The 16343-nt window shown below is 46.2% G+C and overlaps 2 protein-coding genes across 2 annotated transcripts in view; one reads left to right on the top strand and one right to left on the bottom strand.

The window, feature by feature from the left end:
• The window catches only part of ANTXRL (ANTXR like), a 58073-nt gene extending 55762 nt beyond the window's left edge, over positions 1 to 2311 (bottom strand). Inside the window, exon 1 of the mRNA XM_066323906.1 lies at positions 1710 to 2311. Coding sequence (XP_066180003.1) covers positions 1710 to 1870 — 161 coding nt within the window. The 5' untranslated portion in view covers positions 1871 to 2311. The remainder of the gene's footprint in view (positions 1 to 1709) is intronic.
• Positions 1 to 16343, top strand: part of LOC136364479 (beta-microseminoprotein-like) — a 307144-nt gene that overhangs the window by 137011 nt on the left and 153790 nt on the right. The gene's annotated exons all lie outside the window — the stretch shown is intronic.

The following is a 16343-nucleotide window of genomic DNA, read 5'->3' as shown; positions in this document are numbered from 1 at the left end:
GACGCTGAAGAGAATTTTCCCACTGGAACCCAAATGCCTGACTTTGGGACCCTGATCAGGTCCAGTTTCCAGTGGACCACTGTAGTGAATGCACAGAATCTGAAACAAAATAAAAGACCTGTGGCTTGCTAAAAGAAAATACATTATTTCAGGTCCAGAGTACTAGAGAGGAACTTCCTTAGATGATCAGCTTCCTACTGTCTGAAGATCAGTATCTCTGAGCAAACTGCTCGCTTCTCTGCTTTTATCTCTTCAAATACAACATGAATGGTAACAGCACAGCCAAAAAAGGGCCTTCTGAAATATAGATGAAAAGTAGCATAGGGACACAATGTGGAGATTGCTAGAGTATTCAATGTCACTGTACCAAGGAAATTGTACTGCAGAAGACAGAGAAGACATACTACTATCACCAACATTCATTGTTACAGGGAATTCAGTGTGGGAACTGGGCATAACAACAGCGCCAGTCACTTCTAGGAAGCCTGGCAAGAATGAATTTGAGAACTAACACTAGTCCCCCACAGAGCCCTTTCTAGACCAAAGGTTACTTCAGGAACAAGTTCTAAGGGGAAAAAAAAAACAAACAAACCAATAACCACATGGTGTATTAGTGTATCTTTTAGAAAGGCAGAATGCCTTTGATCTTCAGCCTCTTTTGCTCTAAAAACAGAATCACTATTTAATGATACTTTTCCCCTTCTTGAACACAGAAATACACATCTTGAGTGATAGTGACTTTTTGCCTCTTGCAGGCTGTACAAAGGACCTTATGGATTGATCCGTTCTCCCAACTGGGAAATAGAGCAATGCAGACTTTATACCTGGCTTGAGGGCAAGAATCACAAAATCTTCCAGCTTTCATAATACCCTGTCACATAGGTAACCCAAGATGTATTAGATAACAGAGCCATCACACTATGGGACACTAACAATTTACTCCTTGAGTCAATCCCTTGGCTTTAACCCTCTGTCAAGCCAGGGCAGTACACCAGAAGAAAGAAAAGTTTGTACCTTCTGAAAAACACCTGTGGGGGCACCAGTTTACCAGTAGCTTTGCTAGTGCTTACTAAAACATGCCTACACATGTGAGATTAATCATACCTTGCTCCCCCACCATACCTGAATTCAGCTGACACAGTATTAAAGACAAGCATTTGACAGCTTATTTTAATAGATGTAACTCAAACACAGGTATAGACAACTCCAAAGAAGCTGAGCAAAAATAAGTTTTATAAAACCTTGTTCGTACAAGCAAACTTGTAAAAACACAACTACTCCATACAAGCAGTCTGGTCTTAACTTTAGGTAGGTCTGCATGGTTCTAGCACTGCTAAGTCCCATAGGTGACACCTCTGCACACAGCCCAAATAATGACACAAAACTCCAGGAACGATGGGAGCACTGACCAACGTCCCCGCAAATCCAGCACTCACAGCCCACACCCCACATGCTACAACCTGAAAGCAAACCCCGATTTCCCAGGTTTGCATGCACAGCTAACTCAGCAAAAAGGACACTGCTCCCCTAAACGCTCCACTTGGGAAATGTGTACGTTTTGGGGAGCAAAAATAAGGAACAAGCCCCACACGTAATGTCTGGCATCAGGAGAAGTCGTCCGGGAAGACGGAGTAAAGAAACAACATCCCTGCTGCTGCAAGGAGTCACTGAAGGGTGAATAAATGTTTTTAAATGCGACTGTCACTTACTTATCCAGGACGAAGTAGAGATCAAAGGCACCGTGACAGGAGCGCTGCTCTTCTTGCTCTTCCTCCTCCTCCGGTCGGGCGCAGCAGATTAGGCTCCCCATTGCCAGCAAAAAGCAGCACAAAAATGCCGCTTTCTCCACACTGCTCCAGCAACTCGCCATCTTTTCCCTTTCCTTAATTCTTCCTCCTCCCCCAGTCTCTCTCTCTCTCTCTCTCTCTCTCTTTCTCTGCAAATCTTACAGGCACTTCGGAAGCACCGAGAGAAGAAGAAAAAAAAAAAAGTCAAAACAAAATAAAATAATAAAAAAAGCGCAATCACTAACTTCAGGATCTCAGCTCGACCCTGAGAGCTCACGGCAGCTCCCCCCGCGGGGCGCCGGACCGCTGGCTCCGGGCAGGGGGCTGAGCCCAGGCGGATGGTCCCCAGAGCCCAGTCCCCGTTCCCCGCCGCCTCGGCGGCTGCCCCGAGCGCCTCAGCCCCGTCCCGCAAGGAGAGAAGAGGCTTCTCTCGCACGGGCCAAAGGCAGGAAGGGGCAGAGGGAGGGGAGCGGGAGGAGGGAGACAGGATCTTATGGGGGCAAGCTGAACTAGGACTTTCCTGTTCCGGGATACCGAGATGGCAAAGGCTGCTGCTAGCGAGGGACCGAGGTTAGGGACCACTGCCCGGCGCCGCCGGGGCACAGGGCGGGCGTTCCTCCCTCCTTCCCTGTCGGACTGCCCTCGGGGCAGGACAGCGGGCAGCGGGGCAGGGGACTCCGGGCAGCGGAGACAGCCCAGCCACATTCCGGAGCATCGCTGCGCGTCCTGCTGAGCCTCTCTCCCGCAGGCTCGGGAGCGGCTGGAGCCCAGAGGTGGTTAGAGCTGAGGGTGGCAGCGCTCAAGGCAGAAAGAAGTTGCTGTGGGAGATGGGCGTCAAGGCAAAAACCTGTGACAATGCAGAGGTGGGGGCACAACGCGAGGGGCACTTAAGAAAAATCTGTTTGCAGCCCTGTGCAATTAAAAATATTATTGCTTGGGGGCGGGGGTAGGGGCAGGTTTTCACGGCCCTCTCGTGCCACGGCAAATTGTTTCTCTTTGTGGAAATCTTGATTTACTCACACTGGAGTCTGAACACATCCTGCAGGCGATGAGTAATGATGAAATGAAATCTCTTAATGGAGGCTTTGTACAGTAACATAATCATTCCCCGCCTGATACACACAGGTTACAAAGCGCTGCCCTAAAGAGATTGCCCAGCTCATCTGGATGCTGTCCCCAAAGTTTGAATAATTAGTGGCTTCCAGCCGCTTCCCCCTCCCCCACACTCTTTGCCGCCCCTAATTAATGAACAGAGCCACGGGGAGGGATGCGAGCAGAGTCAGTTTGCATGAAAGAGTTGGGGCTAGACGTTTCCCTCTCGGGGCGAGGCGCCAATTGCGAGCCGAGGAGGAGGGATTCCATCCCCTGTGGGGTGCTGGCGCGCTGTCCCACCGAGCACAGTCCCCCGAATACCCAGCGCCTCGCCGGGCCTCCTCCCTCAGGAAGCCGAGCCGTAACGCTGCAGCCGGGAGCCGCTTCTGTGTGCCAGCAGCAAAAAGTGACACCTCCTGTCCCCGACAAAGGTGGTGCCCGCCGGGGACACGGCCCACCCGGGCTGGCTCGGCCCGCTGCCCTGCGGGCGTGGGGCATGTGCGCTGTTTCCCCGCGGCACAGGGCAGCTCTGCCCGGGGCCCTGCCCGCTCCGCCCTGAGTGTGGCTCCGTGGGGGAACGGTGGGATGCTCCCCGCAGCCGGCGGGGCCTCTCCCTATGCCCCTTCCCCGTCCGACCCCGTTCCCCCTGCAGCAGCCTTGGCGGGCTGTGGGCGGTGTAGGCTGCCGCCCGCGCGTCTGAAATCAAGTCTGCACTTCGGGGAAAGCATCTCCATTTCAGTTGCCTGTTTCTGTGCTGGACCGAGTTCAGACACATCCAACCGCGGCGGCGGTCGGGGACTTATCAAGGAAAGATTAGAGGGTCCACCGATTTTCTGCCGCTTGCCTGGTTTAACTATGCACAGCTAAAAGCTGAATGCACTGCTTGAGCTCACCACTTGAAAGGTTTTTTGAACACTGGCCAGTTGAGACCCAGCGATTACTTAGATCATGGAGAAATAGAAAAAACCCACATCCTCCCTGGCGACATTCACAAAAAATGAGCAAGCGGCTGCTGAGCAGCAGGAATCCTCCGCTTCCCCCAGCGCCGCCGGGCTTCGGCCTCGCCGGTGCCCACTAGTGTCCGCAGCCCGCGTGGTGCCCGGCAGCCCTCGGACCCCTGCCCCAGGCAGCCGTCCTTCCCCGCGCACACCGCGGCCTTCCAAACGAAATAAAAATCCTGATAGCGTCAGATCCCCATGGTGACTCGTGAATATTAGATTGTATTGTAAAATAACGCGGCAGACTTCAAGGGAGTCTCCAAAGCAAAGTAAGACACTGACGAGAAAAAAAACCCAACCAAAACCCCACTATTTTTCGATAACGTGCACTGCCCTTCTCTGAGTTCTAACATATCCTCTGATTCTGCCAAGAGAGATGGCCTGCTCACCTGGCCCCTCCAAAGGCCCCGGCGACGGGGCATGTTTTAAGGCTAGGTGGGCGTAGGCAAAAGCAAGGACGTGGCTCAGTTCTGCACGGTCAGTGCTGGGCAGAAACCCCCTGGGGAATGTGGAGCTGCGTCTTTGCGAGCGCCCCGTCCCTGCTCCTCTAGCCCCTGCGAGGAGGGCCACGCGCGGCTGCGGCTTGCGGGCTGCCTCTGCAGATCCAGAGCCTTCTGTTTTAAATGAAACAGGTTTTCCCATCGGCCTGAGCCACTCCCGTGGCTGTCACACCCCGGGCAGGCCCGTCAGGTCCCAAGCCAGAGAGGTTTGTGTGGGGTCAGCAGGGAGCGGGCAGGCGGGGGTGGTGGTGGGGGGGCCGGAGTCTTTTGATCGGGTCTTGCTCGAAGGAAAATTACACCAAGCACCAGGAGAGCCGACCGTGAGGTGCAGATCTCACCGTCCCTGGGACACAGGTTACCTCAGCGCACCGTCTCACAGTGGTTCAAGCTCCGTAAGGCAGGTGACCAAGTCTAATTGTCCCTTCTTATACCTTCTGTCGCTTTTGCATAAAGACTTCAAGAAATATAAACTCTTGCGATATGAAGTGCAGTGGGAATTGTCCATCCCAGTTTCCTGACACCTGCATCCCAAATCGGCCGATGTTTCCCAAGCAGCACTAGGAGATGCCCGCGGCACACCCGTTCCCTTCCAGGGCGGCTGGGCAGCTACCAACCCCTCGCTGCCCTCAACAATGCTGTTCCCTCGGCTCGAGCTGAATTTTAAAAGAGAATAGGAACTCTTGAGTTCATCCTCTATAGTCCCTGTATCACAGAAGGCAGAGACAGTGGTTCGCTCTCATTATTGGTATAAGATTACTCTTTAATTGCAGCGAAAATCCATCCTTTCAAAAGCATTAAAGCGTTGACGTTTCTTTTCCTGGTACAAGCCCATATTCAGATTACATGGACACTAATCAAATAACCCGGGTTATTTCATTTGTCAACATGTTCATAAAAATTTTCTACCAGGCGTTAAAGGCATTTATATGGAACGACATCTTTCAAAAGCAATGTCGCTAGTCCAGATTTAGGGTATATTTGATTATGACAAGACGTTTGATGGTTTTATTTTACATACCAGCTGTGCCACAAACCGTTTCATACCTCAAAGTCCTAATTTTTATCCTGCGAGTATTTTCTATGAAGAAGTAGTTTGCATTTTTAAGCGGCTCTTGTCAATACCTGCAGCTCCTAGAAGAGCCTTCTATCCAAAAGCATTGTCAGAGGATCAAAAGGACAAGTGGGAAGGCGGCTTTGGGGATGGTTTTGTTTTGTTTATTTCGGCGTGCGTGTGTGGTTTCCCCCCAACTTTAACAGCAACTCCTCGGTCCATGGTACCGTTACCAGGAGGAATCCCGTCCACCTCGTGGCTGCCCCGCGCTGCTGTCCGCAGCCGCTGCGGGATGGCTCCTGCCCGTTCGCGGGCGGCTCCCGGGGGAGGGGGACGCCTGGCTGGCGGCGGGGGTCGGGAGCTGCGGTAGGCGTTTCCCGGGGTCTGCTCTGGGCGGGGAGCCGCGGAGGGGAGGAGGGTGCCGGCGTGCCGGGGCGGTGCGGCGGCGGGGGGCTGCGGCGCGGCTCTTGGGGGGCCGGGCGGCCCCGGCGCTGGGGTGAGGTGAGGTGAACTAAGGTGAGGGCTCCGCGGGCACTTGTCCCTAGCGGCATCCTGGGAGAGGGAAGGGGAGCGGCGGGGCCCCCGGCAACGCAGATTCCCCCGTCCGCGGGGAGCCCGCAGCGGAACCCGCAGGTGAGCGGGGCCGGGGCAGAGGGGCCGGGCGGGGGTCTCGGGGCGGCCGCTGCCCCTGCAGAGCGCGGCGAAGCGGCAGCAGCACCGTCCGTCCCGGGCCGCTCTCCCGGGTCCGCGGAGGGCTGCGCTGCCGGGGCCTGCGCGGGGCTCCCCGAGCCGCCCGGGAGCTGCCGGGAGCTGCCGGGAGCTGCCGGGAGCTGCCGGGACCTGCCGGGACCTGCCGGGACCTGCCGGGACCTGCCGGGACCTGCCGGGACCTGCCGGGAGCGGGGCCGGGCTGCCCCGGGGCCGGGAGCGGCCGGGCAGCAGGGAGGGCACGGCGGTGTCCCTTGCTGACAGGTGCCCGGCCCTGGCCCCGGGCGGCGGTGCCCAGGCGGAGGGGGAGGCGGGTCCCCCTCGGCAGCCCCGCCGGCAGCAGCGCTTTTCCTCCCGCCCGCATCTCTTCTCTCGCCGAGAACTCTCGAGCATCAGCTGCTCTTTTTTATTGGTTACAGCTCTCCTCATCCTTCCAACTTCGACAGGTGATCAGAGCGTCGTGGCTGTTTTAGGTACTTACATAGGGTCTAATTGCTTTTATGAAATTAATGAACTTGGTTTGGAATAGGTCACGTTGTTATTCTCCGTTTGTATGTATTCCTCATATCATGGATATCCATGAAGTAGAAATTTCTTAAGTTAGGAGCTGCTATTGCTGTCACTTTAAAATGTCACATTGATCTTTGAATTTGCAAATCTTTACAGAAAAAGGTTTCTGTAGGAATTCAGTCCAGTGAAAATGTTCGAAGAATTTTAATGACTTTTTTTTCTGAGAACTGACAGCTACTGATCGAAAGAAATGTCAATAGAAACTTGATGTAAGATAACATTTTAAAATAATTTTGTATTTTTAGTATAGTTGCTTTCAAATAAAAAACAGTTGCAGTCATGCATGAAATTCAGAATTTAATAATAAATTATGTCTCAGGAGTTTTCCCTTATTTTTGGCTTTTAAAAATGCAAAATGTAGCACTTGACAGCTTTTGTTACCATGTATTAAATACAATTGGTACTAGAGAGGAATAGAGGGATTTCTTTTGGCAGTAGAGTGATTAAATTTATGGTTTTTTTTAGTGTATAAAGTACACCAAAGCATAATCTGTTCTTTGAGAATGTAGTTCTCTTTTTGTATTTAACCATTTTCCAGTATTTCAAAGCAAAGTAGAGCTGCCTTATGGCACTCCACAGAGATATAATATTATAGAGAAAATAATTTTGTAGCCATAGAAATGCTAATGGAAAGTCAAAATATTTAGATCCTGGTGGCTGAATGTAGTATACCCAGATGAGAAAGTAAAAAAATAAATTATGTGTAAGAATTACAGAGTGTACCAAAGATTTTGCAAAAGAAATTAGAAGTTGGCTAAATCCTAGCACTTACAGATGGCTATTTCCATATCTTTAATGCTGTTATTCTGTTGATATAATTTTCCTGCAGCACTGCCTTATGTTACCTGTACTTGCTATTGATAAACATCAGGTCAAAGAACAAAATATTTTGTTGGAAAACAAACTATTTTAAGTAAGATCTATTTTAATTTAAAGGCTTCATTGTAGTGAACAATAACTTATTTATGTTGCTTCCCCCAGTTTCACCTTACACAGTGTCCTTCAGCTCTGTCAGTTGCTCTTATTGGAGTTGACATCATGTAGTAAGTGTAGCACAAATGTAAATAAGAATAATGTAAGTTAATGCCACTTAGTACTGTTGAAGAAATCTTCAGCTTCAGCCATGTGGAAATAACTGATCTTTGTTTAAAAATATTTCTTTTTAAATACAAATGATGAACATGCAAAATCACAAAAAAACCCCAGGTGTATGGATGGCTATGTGTAGAGCTGTGAATGCATGTATGTATATATATATGTTTCCATCTTTATGTATGTGCTTACACACCACATGTGTATGCTTTTCTCTCAGGAAGAAACATTTGAACAGAAAATACTTTTTTTTTTTTTTAAAAAAGCTGCCAAAACCAATAACAGGACTCTTAAATGGGAGCATATCTTATTATACCTTTAAATTCAACCAGATAATGTAACTTTAAAATTTTTCTGAAAAAGAGGCATCAATGTGAATTGTATGAAGAGGGAAGACAAATATTTATGACTCTTTTCACAAATTACACATTTTGGTTCAGCCTGTTTGTATTCAGTTGAGTCTGTTTGTGCTTGATTCATGCTGTTTGTGTTTGGGTAATGTTGTTTGGTTGGCTGCTGTTTCTCCATTTTCTGTGGCTACATACAGGGAGTGATGGTTTTGTCTGCATGGATGCCTGGGTGAAGGAACAAATGCACAGATCTCTGTGAGAACAAATGTGTTAGCACAGATTGCTGTGGTCAGGGCTGCTGTTTATGTGAATCAAGGATTTTGCTGAAAGTGGGTACACACATCTGCTTGACAAGTAACTTTCTTACACTGTGTGACAGATGAATAGTTGCCTTCTTTGTTCCTCATCTCATGGAATAACATTTGCTTTCTGTTCTTTTTGGATGTCCCTGTAAAATTCAAACTTCAAATGTTTTGGAGCATTATGTCAATTGCTGAATGTTGAACAATGCCAGAGCAGCAGGTGCAAAGCCAGACCAAGTCTCTGAGGTGACCACCAGCACAACTCAGGCTTGGAATATGAAATACTGTGAGCTCTGAACTGAAAGGTATCCATACAGTGTACAGCATGTACAGCTGTATAAGCAGTTGAAATTACATATTCATTTACAGATAATCCTCAATCCTGCCTGAAGAATTAAAACATGCTCCCTTTATCCTAGAGAAAGCCAGTTTTTTCCTTTATCCTACAGAAACCCTGTTTTTTAGGGCTTAGGCCTTGAAATGACAAGAGTGAAGTGGTGGATAAATACACTGCTTCATTAAATAGAACAGCTGTAAGCCAGTGAAGAGTCAGTCCTTCACACAAAAAATAAAGTCTTTGAAAGCCAGTAGACTACGGAGCTGTAGTCATCTCCTCTTTATGCACAGGTGGATTGTCTGATTTATGAGTGACTTGTACAGCCCAGTACCATCCAGCAGGGTCCATTAGATCAGACGCAGTGCCAGACAGAAGCATTCATTCTGTCCTTGGGACCAACCCAACTGGAAAGGAATATTGACATTTTATGCATCATGAAGCCAAATTCCTAGACACAGTCTTTTTGAACCACTGGGATTGCAGAAAATAAATGTACTTTATCCTTTCCAATAGATGCAGCATGGTATTACTGTTGCTCATTGTCCAGTTTGAAATACCAAAGGTTCTCCCAGTGCCTGCACTGCATTTCTTGTAGCTGAACAGTGGAAGGGATGGAACAGAGACCTCAGTGGCCCTGTTGTTCATTTTCTGCCAGATTCAAAACCTCCAGCTAAATCCAAGAAGGCTCCATGTAAAACTGTGCACATACTGTTGCATCACATATCCCAACAAGGGAGTATTAACCAGGCTTTCCAGCTGTGTGGGATAAGCCATTCCTTTCCTACCTACCACATTTCTGGCCATGGCAGAGAGTGGAAGTAGAAATAGTGGTTCAATGTGAAAATTCCAAAAACTATAGGGAAGTTTGGTGCTGGGCTGCCATTTGAGAGCCAGTGGGGTGAGAGTAGGTGACTCTGCTGGGACTTGTTCAAATCTCAGTTATTTTCTCATCAAACTAAATGTGATGCTTGATCCCAGGCATTTTGTTCCTGGACATCAGGTAAAGACTGGAGCCTGCATCCTTGTCGTTGTCTTGGAGATGTGATGTGATGTTCATCTGCTTTGGAGAAGGAGGTCTGTGTGTGTGTGTGGCAGCTACCATGCATCAGGAGAGAGGCCACTTCAACTTCCCTATTCTCAGAGAAAATAATTCTCAGAAGAAACCTGAAAGCTTTTGTTTTAGTTTCCAGTTCAAACAGCTCCTGTATGTCACAAGACTTGTTGAAAGCAAATGGTGGAGCTTGAGGTATTTGTTCATTTCCAAGCAGGGATTTTAGCTCTGTCTTCTTCATTATTCCCATTGAAGTTTGAGAGATTGTTCATGATAAAAAGATTTGGCAGTTTCATGATTCACTAGGCTGGGTATCCAGCCAAGATATAATGATGGTTCATCAAAAGCTGTCAGCTTACATTGCATGTACTGGGCATTTCAGATGATGGAAGACAATCTGAAGACCACAGAGCCTTAAAATAGTAAGAATTGGAGAACCTCTCCCTGAAGGTATCATGATGATACAATAACAAAGTGGTGAGCACCCCAAAAACTTAAAGGTCTCTAATTCACAATAAAACCTCCAAAAGGGCTCAGTTTCTAAAAGCTCAAAGTAGATGTTATTTTTAAGTACTTATCAGGTTAGAGTTGTGCAGCTGCTGTACAGGGAAGTATGATGAAAGAAAGATGGGGAAGCCTGGAATGCCAAGAGAAGACCATTTCCATGCATCAGACTAGTTCAGTTCTGCTTTTATTCCACTCTCTTTAGATTCTGTTCATCTCTGCAGTCAATGAATTCCTCCTTGATCCATAGTTTTATTTCCTTCTGCTTCTTCCCAGATACCTAGCTCAGGTAAGGACATCAGGCAAACATGACTGAATCATGCCAGGAGAACAGGGGATTAGTTAGATGAGCAGTACATCAAGAGCTGTGAGGAGCTGAGAAGAGAGGTACTCTAAATATGCCCCAGTTGTAGCCCTGCACTGCAAAAAGAAGTAAAAAATTCCAGTGTCCACAGGTTTTATTATTGTTCTCTCATCTCCCTCATCAGTGCTAACTGGGCTGGTTTTAATACTTGGATGTGACATGGCTCACTGGCAGGAAAGGGACCTCTGGATCAGCCACCCTCTTGCTTCCCTGCAGCATCACTGTTGGGATCCAAATTTGTGACCAGTAAAAATGAGAAGATGAAAGAGCTCAGAGAAATAACAGGGCATATTTTCTTATGTCCATGGACAGGTTGCTAAACCTGAGGCTCAGAAATGAATGATGTACGAGTAGTTTTTCTTAAAATACAGAGAAATTATTTCCTTTCCAAGGTAATCCAAGACCTTTGCATACTGTGCTAGAGGTATAATATCTGTCTGAGGGGTAGCAAACCCTCAGATGGCTTTGTTCATCCCAGAAAGGCTGGGAATGGCAACACATAACTATGTCCAAGGGCTTTTGTACAGTTTTCTTCATGTGTGCAGTGAATTTGCAAAGAAATCATATAGTGCTTAGAAAGACCTGACCTGCACCCAGGGTGAAGCACATAAACTCTGTCTTGCAGTAGCAGTGAGCTAAAAGAAATGACTTTAGACTTTTTGTGCTTTTAATGGTTTTCTCACCTTGTGATTGAATTTAGGAAACAGGGTTTAGTTTCAGGATTTATTTCATTGGTTCTGAGATTCTTTTTTAGAACAAGAATTCTCCATTCTTTTATTTGATTTCCTGACGCTTTCCTTCAGTTTTAGTTTTGATTTTTCTCCTTTGCAATTCACAACTTAAATAAAGGGAGAAGAAAACCCGGCATAGAAGAGAAGCAATTGTATAAAACCCAAAATAGATTTTCTCACTTTTCTATTTTGTATTCCCTTGAAATTTCCTTCATGTGTTAAGAATCCTCAGTTCCTTATAAAAACAGAAAATGATAAATGCTGCAGACAGAACCACTCTGTCTGCATCAGCTCAATTCCTTTATTATCTGTAGTTTATTGTGCATGACACTGCACGTCTGATCATGGATTCCTCAGACCGACAGACCTGCTGTTGAAATCAAAGGCAGTTTTGGCAGCGGCCACAGGACTGCACTGACACAGTCACAGGTTGTGCTTCAGGGAAAATGCCATCACACTTTGGAGCAGAAAGGAGTAAGTTAAAAGGTGAAGGAAATGATGGCTCCGGTATATAATATTTCTGTTTCCTCTTTTTTTCTTTCAGTTTTGTTGGCATGAGAAGTGCAGAGCTATAGTGCTTACATTAACCCCTGCTCTGGAGAAAGCCTGGAGTAGACACAGAAAGTGGTTGGGAAGACGGTGGGATGATGCTTTCCAGGATCAAATATTTTCAATTATTTTTTAAGAGTAGCTTCTGGGCCATTTTTTTTTTTTCCAACTAGGATAATTGCTTTGAAAGTTATATAACTATATGCAAATTAATCTACAGTTAAAATGGAAGTAAAGGTGAAATAGAAGTAGCTATTGACAATTTTAAAAATCAAGTTAATTTTAGAGAAACAGTTTTTATTATCTGCTTCTGTTTTTGAAGAGCTGAACTACCTAAATAAGTTCTGGCTGAAATGGTTCCCCTCTTGCAAATGTGATTAATTTGTTTCCTTCTCACTTGCATGGTTGATCACAATATTAAGCAGGGGTACCAGTGACTTTATGGCCAGTAAGAAGCTCCAAACCATGCCAGAGTTCAATGTGGTTACTGTAGCAAGGAGAATCGGGTTAAGTCCTCTGAAAATAGAATGCAGAGGAGGAGTCCATGCTCAAATCGGTGTTTCTACATTTGGGAATTTCCAGACATGTCTTAGAAGAGCTTGCAGTGACATCTGAAGGCCATGCAGTAGAAAACCAGGGATCTGAAAATTCCTTTCTTATCCTCTCTGTTAACATGTTTCTCTCATGAGGTACAGGAGCTATGTAAACACTTCAGGAAGGGAGAGGTTGTAACCCTAATTAGTTAATAGGATGCTGTACAAGTGCTCAGAAATGGGGAGAGACTAGGGAAAGGTTGTCTTTAGAGGTCCAGCTTGGAAGAACACTCAGAAAACCAAAAGTTGGCTAGCAATTTGTTTGCTGCTCTGGAGGCAAGCAGGCCGGGAGTATTTGCTCTGAGCATCATCTATTTCATGTGCTTTTTGATGGAATATCCAGAATAGCATAATCCATAGGGAGTTGCTTGCCCATAGGTCCTTGTTCTTTGACAGATCTGTCACACTTCTCAGAAATCAAGATGCAAAATCCATCACTCAGGGACATGGTATATGTGTATCAGATACTCTCTAGGGGATGAAGAGTCCATTAAACAGCAAGTCCCTAAACTCATCCATATGAAGAATTCACATCTGTGACAGATAGAATATGGAGAGTACCCATCGTCTAACAGGTGATCTAATGTGCTACTAAAGCACTATAAATATTCATTTTATTTCAGCCTCTCAGAGACGTCTGTGGATGATCCCAGAGGGATGGGAACTGCTTATGCAGAGCCTGAGTGGGAACAGGATCATGTTGTAGGAGGGGGATCTTGGGAAGCAATGGCACTCCCAGCACTGGCAGTGTGAGGCAAGCATATCATTGCCTGCATGATGTAGAGCTGACCTTCACAATGAAGCTTATGGTAGAGTTCTGTAAACTTTGCAACTTAGTAGAAGAAGAGTGAATGAAGTCATATATGCAACAGCTAGTGAATCTGTAAGAAATGAAGGCACAGCAGATTTATTGTTCATTAAAGGAGGTAGCCAAAATGTGGAGATCAATGGCATTAGGACAAAAGTAATCAGGTAGGTGAAGTCACGGGGAATTCTCTGTTACAAGAATTTTCTCTCTTCACTCACTGGGAAGAATGTGACTGATCCATGTACTTCAGCCTGTCAAACTGAAATGGCAGGCATTCTAGTATACCATCTCCATTTCTCATTGTGACTCCATTTGCAGGTTGTTAATGAATTTCCTTTGACTAAGAAGACTGTTGGTATAAGTGTGAGATTTGCATTGAAACTAGATTTTACAACTAAACAAGAGATCAACTACTGTTTGTACTTAATCTCTTGATTTGATGTAGAATTCTCATTAAGTATCAAGTCCAAAGTTCCTGAAAACTTAAGGGAGATTTTATTAAAAAACTCTCAAGCATCTTGACTGTTGCTGAAATTTTTGCTTTGGACTATAGCCAGATAAAAAAAACACGTAGAGGTTAAAGCCTATATCCAAAATGAGGATTTATATTCTTTCCTACTTACACAAAATCTTTTTTTTTTTCCTAGCTAATTTCTGCTGTCTGTTTTGAGTGTTGTGGGTACTTCTGCTGTATTTCAGCAGTTCTGAGATCTCTGGTGGTGGTTTCAAGGTGTGAGGTATGAATTGACTATTACATAGCCACCTTCTGCACTGGCAGGTGCCGCAGTGCAGTCACACTCCTGCTGACCCTCTCTGAGAATCCAGCAGATCCCCTTGGCAGCAGTTGGACCTGACTTTGCACACAGCCATTCCTTGCCTGTCTCTGGGTTTGCCATGAGTGAAGGCAGGACTAAAAAGCAATGCTGGCTGATGCCCCTGACAACATCATGCCCATACACTGTTGAGATTTACTTCTGTACAGTGTCAATGAGTATTTGACTGAAGGAGCACGATGTGGATTTAGGCTAGGAATACTGCTAAACTTTCCTGAGCTTTCTGAAAAGTCACCTCTGTGTTATTCTCCAGACACCACCGTCCTCAGACCCATGGGACAAAGGTAAAATCTATGTTAGTAAACTTTCTTTAAAAGTGCCACACAGCCAGATAAGTTTCTTTAACAGCAGCAGCCATTGGGATGTCATTTTGAAAAGTAATTTTAAAATGTCTGCCTTGTAAAAATGCATTACCTAGGTTGTCTGTGGGTACCCTCTTTCATGCTGCAGCTGCTGAGTTGCACAATCCAGCCAAAGTATTACAGTGATGCCTGTGAAACTTTTGTAGATATTTATCTCCTCTTCACCTCTGATTCCTGTTGTCCATCCCTTTGACCTCCCTTCAGCTCATTTGTTTGGTTTCCTTTGCTCTGCCAGAGGGCTGAGAAAGTAAATCAGTTGAAATTTTTTCTCTCAAGTCATGTCTCAAGCTTCAGTCTTTACTTTTGAGGAAGTCAGTATTTCAGCTCTCCGTGGGAAGGGCTGCAGCTACCAGAGAGCCCCCTACCACCCCTCACCTGTGCAGGAGGCAGGACTTGTTCCAATACTGTCCTGAGTGAATCTGCCCTTTGGAATGGAGATCCCTGAAAAAGGGCAGGTTGGAAAACCCACAAGATGCAACACATCCCTTTGCAGTGGTAGCAGCTCATTTTTGAAAGTAGTACAGTCATGTTTGCTCACTGTTATTACTCAGCTGATGAACTTGGCTTAGTAACAGAAGCTGAAATCTTGTGGATGCAGAGGGAAGAACTTTCTCATGCTATTTGAAGACTGTAGAAAAAGATTTTCCCTTTTTCTTCTAATGATGTTGCAGAATATCCCCACTCTCCACTCTAAGTACCAGCAGCACATCTTCTGCCAACACTGTAAAAAACCAACACTGTACATTTAAATTACTCTCCCTACCTGACATAACCCTGACCAGAGCCCATCAAACCCAGTACCTGAGGAGGCAGCTAACCTCCTGTTGGAGCAGAAGGTGGCAGAGAGGATGCCTCACTCCTGAGAGAAAGGATTCCTGCCTGGCCAGGCGCTCGGCAGCCGCGGCGGTACCGCGCACCGGCAGCCGCAGGTCTGGGGCTGTGCTGCTCCGCTGTCACGGCCGCTGTGTTAATGCTGAGATGTGACACTAGATGGTGCATTCGCCAAATGATTGCAAAGGATGGCTCTCCCAGCTCCCAAACCTTTTGGCGCAAGGCACGACTGTAGCTGTCCCATCTGCTGTGTAATCACGGTACGTCCTTCTCACAACTTTTCACAAAAGTGTCCCTTCCTTGCAAGAGTCAAATTCTGTGCTTCCACAGCTGCCAGGGTGGCACTTTGAGACTTAGGCACTTATGTTTGTAGGTCTGGGGGATCTTTTGTCTGATCCCATATTAAGTTATCAATTCAATTAGAAACAAGCAAACTTTAATATCATATTGAGTTCAAGGGATGCTTGAGGTTGGATAGAGGATGTTTGTTATCCCACTCTTTGCCTTGGTAGTCTGGTTTAGGCCTTCATCCTTCTGATGCTTACTACATACTGACTGTCTGAACCTATATTTTAATATTTTTTAGGGTAGGGCCTTAGACCTTGCCTACAAGGAATAAATTATACTGAATTAACTACACTGACATAGAAATTGATTTAGTTAAATCAGTGCAACTCTCCTGAGAACTTTATAGCACTTCAGTTTAAGTCATGAGTCAGTGAGTAACAAATCAATTCTGTTGGCAGAGAGTGAGAAAGATTAGACTAGATCTTCAGCCTTTCTATCTCAGTATTTATTAGGTTAAGGCCTCTTCAGGGCTTGTTGCTGTTCTCTTTAATTTTCTCTGCCTAATGGACCTCATCCAGCTCTTGATGGCGTAAATGAGGGGTTTTCCATGACCTCCAGCTGGGAGCTGGAGATGGCAATATC

This window comes from Sylvia atricapilla, chromosome 8 (assembly GCF_009819655.1).
Source record: "Sylvia atricapilla isolate bSylAtr1 chromosome 8, bSylAtr1.pri, whole genome shotgun sequence".
NCBI classification, from domain to species: domain Eukaryota; kingdom Metazoa; phylum Chordata; class Aves; order Passeriformes; family Sylviidae; genus Sylvia; species Sylvia atricapilla.
Note: the sequence above shows the minus strand (reverse complement) of the source record. Positions and strands in the feature narration are given on the sequence as shown.